This window comes from Mangifera indica, chromosome 7 (genome assembly GCF_011075055.1).
Source record: "Mangifera indica cultivar Alphonso chromosome 7, CATAS_Mindica_2.1, whole genome shotgun sequence".
Taxonomy (NCBI): Eukaryota; Viridiplantae; Streptophyta; class Magnoliopsida; order Sapindales; family Anacardiaceae; genus Mangifera; species Mangifera indica.
Genome location: NC_058143.1, coordinates 8,432,036 through 8,442,761, shown reverse-complemented (window position 1 = coordinate 8,442,761; position 10,726 = coordinate 8,432,036). Strand labels below are relative to the sequence as shown.

Sequence of the window (10,726 nt, the reverse complement as noted above, 5' to 3'; positions counted from 1 at the left end):
AAAGAAAGAAACAAACTCTAAGGGTAAAATCTGAACTTTCCAAATTTTAAGAATAAATTGAAATATTAGTTTTAAAAAAATGATATAAATTTTAAAGTTTTAAGGTTTATCAAAAAATAATAATTTTAACTTTATTTTTAATTAAAAATTTAGACGGTAATTAGTTTATAGATAAATGTTTAAATTTTTTATTTATTGTTGGTATGATTTTAAAATTAAGCCAAAATTTTGGTGACCGGTAATCCTTTTCCCTGTTTTGTGGACCTGGCATTCTTTTAAAAAGCTATCAAAAAGTCCACAAAGGATTATTTAATTTTTAAAAAATTTCATGATAATCACAAATTTCGATAAAAGTTGGCAAAAACCCCTTTTGGAAACACCATCGCAAATTTGTCGGTATATTAACAAACTTTGTGATTTCTGAGAATATCGGTTTGAGTCTTTTTTGTTTCTTGCTACCATCGCCCTTCTCTAAAATTATATACGGTTTTTATTTATTTTTGTCTTTGTGTTTATTTTGAGTTGAATTTCCTTAGTATTTTGCTTTAATGGCCAGCGTTTGTTTGAGTTCATCTCTGCCTTTGAGCTCTTCTGATCATCGCCAGAATGCCTTTGACCTTTCATACTCTCACTCCAAATTCAAACTCAAGCCTTGTACAATCTTTGGTAGAAAATGTTTCGGTAACAGAATTCAAGTTTTGCGGACTCATACGTTTCGAGTTTACTGTGAATCGAATGTATATCAATTAATCTTTGTGCTGATTTTAGTGTATGATTTTGAATATACGTCAAACGAGATCTTGAAAAGAAGATTTAGGTCTAGAATAAGGTTATAATTTCTCAGTTAATGTTCTGTAAGCGTCAGCATTGTCTTTGATGTTTTAAAGTTGTTGTCGAATTCATCAAGTTTTCACTGTTTATAAAGCTATGATTGTTTCGAGAGAGCTTTATTTAGTCAAAATTAGTGATTTATATAACAGCTCTGATTTCAAAAGATAATGAGTATTTGCCAGTTCAGAGTGTTCTTCTTTTATTTCCCAAAAAAAAAAAAAGATTTCCAGTATTTATAGCTAATGATACATATGGACATTACATGCTTATCCTAATCTTAATTTTATTAATTTGCACGTTGTTCATTCGATTGACCAGTGCTGCTGAAATTCTTGACCATCAATGTTTGCTAGTCTGTCACTTAAAAAATGTTTCCTTACAAGTGTTATTCACCCATGTCTATCATTTTTTGTTGTAGACTGAGGAGAGGCAGGTAAGAAAGTGCTCATCTTTTTTAGAGAGGGCATTGCTGTCAAGTAATGGTGCGCTGTCTCCTGATGATTGGCAAGCAGTTCCTGATATTTGGAGATCTTCTGCCGAAGAGTATGGTGATCGGGTAGCACTTGTGGATCCATACCATGATCCACCTTCAAGTATAACTTATAAACAGGTTATCTTTAATTTCCTACGGATCTAAATTTTGCTAAATTAGATTTTCTTCAGGTAGTTTATCTGTTTCATGCTAGATCACATAGAAGCTATAAGCACATGTCTCCTGCTCAGTAAGCACAATTTCTTACAAAACTGATTTGAGGTTAGAGTAATGATGGAACCTTCTTTGCATATTTTTCTTTAGGCTGACGGTAGCTACTTTTTTGCTCTTTGGGTGATAATACTTCGTGTTATGTAATTTATTAGTGTTACTTTTCTTTTAAGTTTGAGACTGAACAGTGGAAAATTCTAATGGATTTCTTAAACAAAGGGCATGGAGAATGTTTCTGGTTTCAATTTGTTAATTTAGAGGAGAGGTTTTCTCTCCTGCCAGTAGTGGGGGCGAGGAGTGAGGAAATTTGGGTAGTTTTACTAGCTTTTACTGGTCAAGTGGCTACAGGCTACACTATGGTGTAATATATTATTGAAGGAGTTTGTTAATGCCGAGTATGAATAAGGGAGGGTAGATGAACTAAAGTGAAATCAAAAGTTTCTGGACGTTAGTTTGTAGAAGTGTATAATGAAGGATGACATTAAAGGAGATGGGAGTGAAGCTCTGTACATTTCAGTATGATCATGGTATGGAGAAATGGAGAAATGGAGAAATGCCTTCACGTGGTTGTTTTCTAAATTTAGCTATCACTGCGCTAAAGAAGTTAGAGTGACAACTTGCAGTACCTCATCCTTTCCTAATCAATACAACTCTCATTTCTCCTACCAAGGAGCTGTAGATCAATCACTTCTCTCTTATGAGTTTGACTTTGGGTGGAGGGTAATATTGGACTGAAAAATGTCTTTTCATGGTTGAAGGCTAACAAGGTGAACAATTTGTATGGCACAGTTAAGATTTAATATGTTTGTTAAGTGGTATGAATAAGATTTTTGCTCTGAAATCTTGTTAAGGTTTGAGGGGATATATTTTTGGATCCTTCTCTAGGCATCCTTGGTAAGTAACATTAGAAAGGTCTCTTTTTCTTTCTCTCTTTTTGTTGGTTGGACTGAAAGATTGGGCTGAATTCTCTGCATTGATCTTTTGGTGGACAAAGATGAGTTAGATGGAGGTAGCATGTGGGCGAGATGAAGAAACGGTGGTTCATAATTTTTAGCATTGTGCTAGACTGCCAGTCCATATGGACTGTCTGGCTCATTAATTTCACTTATCTGGGAATTCAATAAATGATGTCTATTTTGGTAATCTAGCTCTCATTTTTTTTCAAATAGTTTGAAGAACGGATGTATTTTTGTTGCCATGAAGGAAATTCTGACTAATTTAATTTGTTCAGTAGTGTGGAGCATTATAGCAGAACATTTGAGAAGGTGAACAAATAACCATGAATTTTGAAGAGTTTACAGAAGTGTTCATCTGTATTTTCTTTGTTCTCTTTTTCATTTTCTTTCCATTAGTTTTGAGTAGTCCACTTTTGATATTCTATTAAATGTGCTCCTGTTCTCTAAATTTTGTGTGTGCAGAATGTGCCCTTCTTTTAGGCTTTAATTGTTACTTATTTCATAGGTGATGCAAAAAAACCCTGACTGACTTCCATGAATTAGATTAATTGAGATTTAAAAAGCTGTGATTCCAACCAATTTCACACAAGAATAGCAATAACCACTGGCAGTTGCATTGTGTGTATGAAGCTTAGGAGCAAAACAAAATTGGGCTATCTATTTATTTATTTATTTTTTTGAATTGAAGTCCCGAAATCTTTTTAAATTGCTATGAAATTCTCAGAAATTTCCAAAGAATTGATAAAATGAGTGAATTCTAGAAAGTCTAAACATAATCTAATAATCTATTGAAAGAATTTGCATACCTCTCTTTTTCGTAAAATTTGTTTCTGAAGCTGATATAAGCATTCTACAGATGCTGAAATTAGCAGTTCAGCGCTTTCCTGTCACCAGCTTTGTTTGATTGGAATGTCTTTTGAGTTTATCTTGGTTTTTTCTTCCCTGAGATGGAGTTGGTTTATTGAGCACATAGTTGCTTATTCTCATTAGGGCTTTTAAGAACAAAAATGAAGGATTAAGAATCAAAGGAAAATTAAAGAAGCAAGATAAAAATAACATAATAACTATTTTCTTCTCTGCATATGAGAATTCTGGTCTAATAGATTAGATGAACCAAATATTCTTAGTGCATAAAGTCAAGAATGCCACATTGTCTCTTTATTACAGAAAGATGATACGTATTAACTTGTGGAACATAGGTCTTTTAAAGTATCAATTGATTCTAGAAACTGTTAAAATCTATGGTGAAGATGGCTACTTGTATTGATATCATTATTCAACTGTGTGAATTTGCTGCTATCACAGGTTCAACATAAAATAAAAAGTTTCTGCCCACAATTAGTACAGTTGACTTTATTTGGTTAGTTAACTCAAAAATGCAGTTGTCTGTTACTCATTCATACTTGTGTATAACTGAACTCTTTATATTATTGATGTGAGGATGTTTCCTTGGCTTATATTGATGAAAGATGGTGCTAAACTACTTTGAAATTTATGCATTAATATCCTGTAAATGGTTTGCCAAACTGATTTGAGATGCACTGTACTACAGAAGATCAATACCATCTTAAATGTACTTAAGAGTTTATGTTTCTGCTTGCATTTAGAAAAAAGTTGAGTTCTTTGAATACTTATCACTAAAGATATAAGTTGATTTGAATTGCGTTATGTAATGCAGTAAGATCCTGTAAATGGTTTGGTGAACTGATTGAAATCAACAATGTTGTACAAAAGATCATTGCCATATTAAATGTATATAAGAATTTAAATTTCTGCATGCAATTAGAAGAGTTAAGTTCTTCAATTAGTTATCACTAAAGATATAAGTTGAATTTAATTGCATCCTTTAACCCATTGTTGTGAAGAAATTTTAGCTTCTCTTTTCTTTTGAAGATGATGTCTTACTAGATGAATTTGATATCTATTCCTAGGATTTTAAATATGGACAAATATTATCAAGAGCCGTAGGGTAGTTGAAAGTTAATCATTTATCTGGTTGATTTAACAAATATTTGAATGATGTAAATTTAAAAATTTTGCATTTTCATGAGAAAGACAGTTTTATTATTATGTCAATTTCGTTTCAACTATTGTTTCTTTGTAATTACAGTTGGAGCAGGATATTTTGGACTTTTCTGAAGGTCTTAGAGTTATTGGAGTAAAGCCTGAAGAGAAGCTATCGCTCTTTGCTGATAACTCATGCCGCTGGCTAGTTGCAGATCAAGGTAGACAACAGTTTAACATACTTGCCTAATTAGTCCCTATTTTGTTAGCTAAAATTGTATACATTAATAAAGAAATTTTAGGAAATATTGGAAAAGTAAACACCTTCTATTGTTTATGCTTCTTCTACCACTATATCTTAAAACTTTGAAACCTTGAGCAAGGATTATCTAGAGAATGACATATTGTTGGCAACTATGTCATAGTAGATTTTTAGGGATGACTAACAACTATATAATAGCAGAATATTAGGGATGATTGACAACTATATAATAGCAGATTTTTAGGGATAATTGACAACCATGTAATAGCTGAAATTTTGGGATTTTATTAATTTGTATATGTCATTATATTAGGGCCGTATTAGTGCTTAATTTTTAGTTTTTTCTTGGAAAGTTATTTTTCCTATTTTAAAATTCTTATATATATACACAATGATATAACCCAAACTAATATATGACAAAATTTTTTCCATTCCTCTTCCTAACTTATTTCTCACAACATGGTATCAGAGCTTATGCTCTAAGCTGTTGCTTTGTACGAAAAGATCGTTATTTTGAAAGTTGAAGTACAACTCATTACCAACTTGGGTTTTTATAAATTGTTGCCTCCTTTAAGCCTTGAAGCTACTTGCAACTTATCACCTATTTAGGTTTACTTTATTGTTCTTTTTCAACCAACAAATTAAATATACAGCCTGTCTTGTTTAATCAACTATGATTGAAAGGAAAAGTTCTAAGATTGCCAGTGAAATCAACGAAGTTAAAGTTGGATTGTTGGGCGAAAATCCTTCACTGTAGATTAGGTTGGTAAAGCTAGGTGGCACCAATTACCTTGCTTGGTCAAGGTCATGTCTTCTATTCATCCAAGCTCGTGGTTTGCAGGGTTATATTACATGGGACAAGCCAAAACTAGGCATTACAGACCTAATTCTCAACCAATGGGAATTTGAAGACTCTATAGTCATGTCTTGGCTTGTCAACTTGATGCAACTATAGATTGCTCGAAGATATTTGTTAATAAACATTGCTTTCAAAATATGGAGTGCAACGTCTCAAACCTATTCACAAGTGGGCAATGATGCTTAGGTCTATGAGTTGTGAAATAAGGTGCATGGGATGAAACATGGAGAGATGACTATAGCACAATAGTTTGCTAAATAGAGTGGTCTATGGCAAAAACTTGATTATTATCAAGATTTTCAAGCTACATGTCTTGAAGATTCAAATAAATTTTAGAAAGTCTTGGAAAAGGAGCAAATATATGATTTTCTTTCTTGGTTGAACATGGAATATGATTAGATACGGTTTCAAGTTCTATGCAAGGATCCTTTGCCCTCTTTGTAGCAAACATATTCTTATATGCAATAGGAAGAAAGTCAAAGAAGTGCTATGTTACACAGTCTCGATGCACAAATCAAACATGATAACCAACTCTCTTCTTGAATAAATGAAAGTTAGTCAGCCAATTGCATCAGAAAAAAATCACCTCAAATGTGATTGTTGTGGGAAGCTGTGACATACTAAATAACATTGTTGGAAGTTCCATGGTGGGCCAACTAAAGGTCGTGGTGGTAAGTGATTAGGTGCTTCTAGATCATAAGGTATTCTGTCTGAAAAAGTAGAATTGAAACTGCCAATAGTGGAAGTCTTTCTAATAAGGAGGTTCAAACCTTGAAACATCTTTTGTCTCAGTTTAATTCTCCCTTAACTATGGTTTCTTCCTTTAATTTTGCTAACTCAAGTATAACCCTTACTACCAACTCTCCTATAAAAAATAGCCTTGAGATTATAGATTCAAGAGCATCAGACGACTGGCTCTTTCAATTCTTTTCTAACTTATTCTCCTTGCTCAAGTAAAGATAAAGTCCATATGGCTGACGGTTCTTTATCACCTATATTTGGAAAAGGTTTCATTAATTGTACTTCTTCCATCAATCTACCTTCGGTCCTTCATATTCCCAATTTCCCTAATAATCTCTTATTTGTTAGTACACTTATAAATGAGCTTAATTATAAAATTGTATTTTATCTATCTTTTTGTGTCTTTCAAGGGTTGAATAGAGGGAAAACGATTGGCTATGATAGAATGCGAGATGACTTATATTTGCTAAACGACAGTTACAGTTTGTTACTCTCATCTAAAACCCAAGCTTTGTTAGGAGAATCAATGAAAAATTATCAACAGTTGATTTAGTGGCTTAGAAGATTAGGACATCTTCCTTTTTCTGCTTTAGAAAGGTTATATCCTACTTTGTTTAAAAAGTTAGATCTAAATTCATTAGTGTGTAATGCTTGTGAATTTGCAAAACATACAAAAACCTCTTACCCTTCTATTAAGAATAAAAGTTTTGTTCCGTTTATGACTATTCGTTCTGATGTGTGGGGTTCTACTCAAATTGTTTCATAAGCTGGCTATAGATGGTTTGTTTATTTTATTGATTGTTGTACTAGGATGGCATGGTTGTATTTGATGAGAGCAAAGAATGAGGTTTTTACTTACTTTCAGTTGTTTCACAAAGTGATTTGTAACTAGTTTGATGCTAAAGTTGAAACTTTGGGAACTGATAATGGCACATAATACATGGAAGGTGCATTTCATGATTATCTTAATTTTCGCTAGATGTTGCATCAAACTAGTTGTGTGAATACTAGTGCGTAGAATGGAGTCTCTAAACAAAAGAATAGACATTTATTAAAAGTGGCTCAAGCCCTAAATGTCTTGAAGCCTTATGGGGGGATGCTATACTTTCAGTTGCATATCTTATTGAATGCCTTTTAAAAACACTAAACTTTAAAAGCCTATTGGAAGTTTGCAAGATACTAATTCTTACATTGTTCCTCCCAAAGTTTTGGTTGTGTATGCTTTGTTCATAAGAGGAATATAGGTAAATTATGCCCTCGAGCTCTTAAGAGTGTGTTCATTGGCTACTCTGCAACTTAGAAAGGTTATAAGTGTTATCACCCCTTACTGGAAAGTTTTGTTTTTTAGTATGGATGTCACATTTCGAGAATTAGAGCCCTAATTTTCTCCATCCCGGTCACCTTTCCAAGGGGAGATTAGGGAAGAAGAAGTGACAACATTGAGTCAATATACACCTATACATGTTTCAAATCCAATTTCTTGCAGTGAAGGTGAAAAAAAAAGAATGGGAGATTTGATAGATCGGACTTGAAAGCATACACTTGTAGAGGCAAGGCAGATTAGGCCATTGAGCACATTCTAACTAGTTAAGCTCCACCTCTAAGCTCAATTACTATGGAAACCTATGGTGAGCCTTCTTTAAGTCTTAATTCTTCTAACTCTGAACCTAGTACTAATGATCTTGATATTCCTGTAGCTGTTAGAAAAGGTGTTAAAGCATGAACTAAACATCTTATTTCTAGCCTTGTTTCATATGATTCTTTGTCTCCTTCCCATAGAGCTTTTGTATTGTCTTTGTCTTCTATCTCTGTTCCATATGGTTGACAGGAAGCTATAAATGATCCTAAGTGGAAAGAAGCCATGATTGAGGAGATGAAGGCCTTGACAAAAAAATTAAACATAGAAACTTGTTGGGTATAAACGGGTGTTCATTATTAAACACAAAGTTGATAGATTCAAAGTTCAATTGATGGCAAAAGGGTTCACTCAAACCTATGGTGTGGACTACCAAGAAACATTTGCCCCAGTTGTAGAAATTAACTCAATTAGGATCCTTTTGTCATGCGTTGCTAATCTTCAATGGGATCTACAATAATTTGATGTTAAAAATGTTTTTCTGCATAGAGATTTAGAAGAAGTATACATGGAAATTCCTCTAAGTTTTAATTGTAAGAAAACTGAAGGGAAAGTATGTTGATTGAAGAAGATACTATATATGGCTTAAAGCAATCATTGAGAGCATGATTTGACAGGATTAGTAAAGCCATGATTTCATTTGGGTATCACCAAAGTAATATTGATCATCTTGTTTTATCAAGCACTACGATGGTAAGACCACAATACTTATAGTTTATGTTGATAATATTGTGATAGCAGGAGATAATGTAGAGGAAATGGCAAGACTGAAAAAACATCTAGCAAGAATTTGAGATAAAAAATTTTGGTAAGTTGTAATATTTCCTTAGAATAAAATTTGTTAGATTTGACAAAGAACTTTTGATTTGTCAAAGGAGATATATTTTAGATCTTTTGCAAGAGACAATTATGTTGGGTTGTAAGCCTGTAGATACTCCTTTTGAAGTTAATCAAATTGCAAGGAGGTGTTGGTAAAGTTGTTGATGTTGGACAATATCAAAGGTTGGTTGGAAGATTAATTTATCTTTCTCACACTAGGCTAGATATAACTTATCCAATAAGTGTAGTAAGTCAATATATGCATGATCCTATAGATTCACATCTAGATGCTGCTCTTCGTATTTTGAGGTGTTTAAAGTTTGTGCCAAGAAAGAGATTACTCTTCTCTAAGAATGATCACCTCAAGATGCAAGGTTTTACAATTGTAGATTGGGTTGCTCCTAATGATAGAAGGTCTACGTTTGGTTATTGTACAGATCGTAGTAGCAAGATCAAGAATAGAGATTGAATATAAAGCTATGGTTCAAGGTGTGTGTGAAATGATATGACTCCGAAAATTCATGGAAGAGTTACAATTGTCAGATGGTGAAACCATTTGTTTATATTGTGATAATAAGACTGCGATTAGTATTGTTCATAATATAGTCTAACATAATTGAACAAAGCATGTCGAGATTGATTGACCTTTCATTAAGGAAAAATTGAACAGTGGGATTCTAGATGTTTCTCATATACTTTCACGAAATCAGCTAGTTAATGTTTTCACTAAAGGGCTTGCTAGTAAGTCTTTTCATGTTTTGGTTTGCAAGGTGGGCATGCAAGATAAATGTGTGCCATCTTGAGGGGGAGTGTTGGCAACTATGTAATCGCATCTTTTAGGGATGGTTGACAACTTTATAATGGCAAATTTTTAAGGATGATTGACAACTATATAATAGCAGATTTTTAAGGATGATTAACAACCATGTAATAGCTGAAATTTTGGGATTTTATTAATTTGTGTATTTCATTATGTTAGGGCTGTACTAGTGCCAATTTTTTAGTTTTTTTCTTGAAAAGTTGTTTATCCTATTTTAGAGTTCTTGTATGCATACACAAGGATGTAACCCAGTGGTATATGATAGAATTTTTCCTATTAATCTTCCTATCTTATTTCTCACAACACATATGAATTCCTTGTGTGGATTACTTAGGTTGGTGTGTTAGTTTTTTTGAATGCATAACTTTTTCCCTTTATTGTATAACTAAATAAGGAAAAATGCAATTCTTTGTAAGTTAAGCAAGTGAAGTGTTGCTTTTGTCTATGCCAAACTTGACGAATGTCAAAATAGAGAGAGAAATGTTTCTGCAGTCACAATCTGCATATAGTCAAGCTTCTCTCTGTTTCGTAATGCTCAAATCGCTTCATGCATATTGAGTCAAAATGCTTAAATTCTCATCTTATAAGTAATAAACATACCTCATTCTTGAGGATATATATACTGAAATTCCAAGTTGGACTCCATTTTTCTATAACAGTGTGCTTTAGGGGGGTCTTGAAACGTGGAGTTGTATGAAATCTTTGTAGCTCTCTCTAACTGTTTTGTATGCCTTCAGTTATCTGAAAGAATATTATTTCCTTATTCAATATTTCTAGTTTTCTAGAAACTTATTGTTGGTTCCTTTTGTGACAGTGCAATACCTGCCATCATTCAAGTTAATCAAATAGATATTTTACCAATAGCTATATAATATTTCCTTTAAAAAGTCCTCATTTCATTTGTGAAAGAGTACAGTTTTCTCATTAGTTTGTTTGTTCACAAAAATGTGGACAGTTGACTAAGGCAACTCTTGAACTCTCATCACTTTCACCTTATTAAAAGTTTCCATTTTAGCTATAAAGTTCTTAGATATTAATAAAATAGACAGGATAACCATCTACTATGATTTTATAGGCAATCCTTTTATCCTTCAT

General features: G+C 32.8%; 1 protein-coding gene across 3 annotated transcripts in view; it reads left to right on the top strand.

Moving 5' to 3' along the window:
* The first annotated feature begins 418 nt into the window (after window positions 1-418).
* LOC123220260 (probable acyl-activating enzyme 16, chloroplastic) overlaps window positions 419-10,726 on the top strand; it is a 46,119-nt gene continuing 35,811 nt past the window's right edge. For all 3 annotated transcript variants that reach the window (XM_044642359.1, XM_044642358.1, XR_006503013.1), the window contains exons 1-3: window positions 419-737; window positions 1,250-1,441; window positions 4,601-4,715. In XM_044642359.1, the coding sequence (XP_044498294.1) occupies window positions 549-737; window positions 1,250-1,441; window positions 4,601-4,715 (496 nt within the window). In that variant the 5' untranslated portion in view covers window positions 419-548. The remainder of the gene's footprint in view (window positions 738-1,249; window positions 1,442-4,600; window positions 4,716-10,726) is intronic.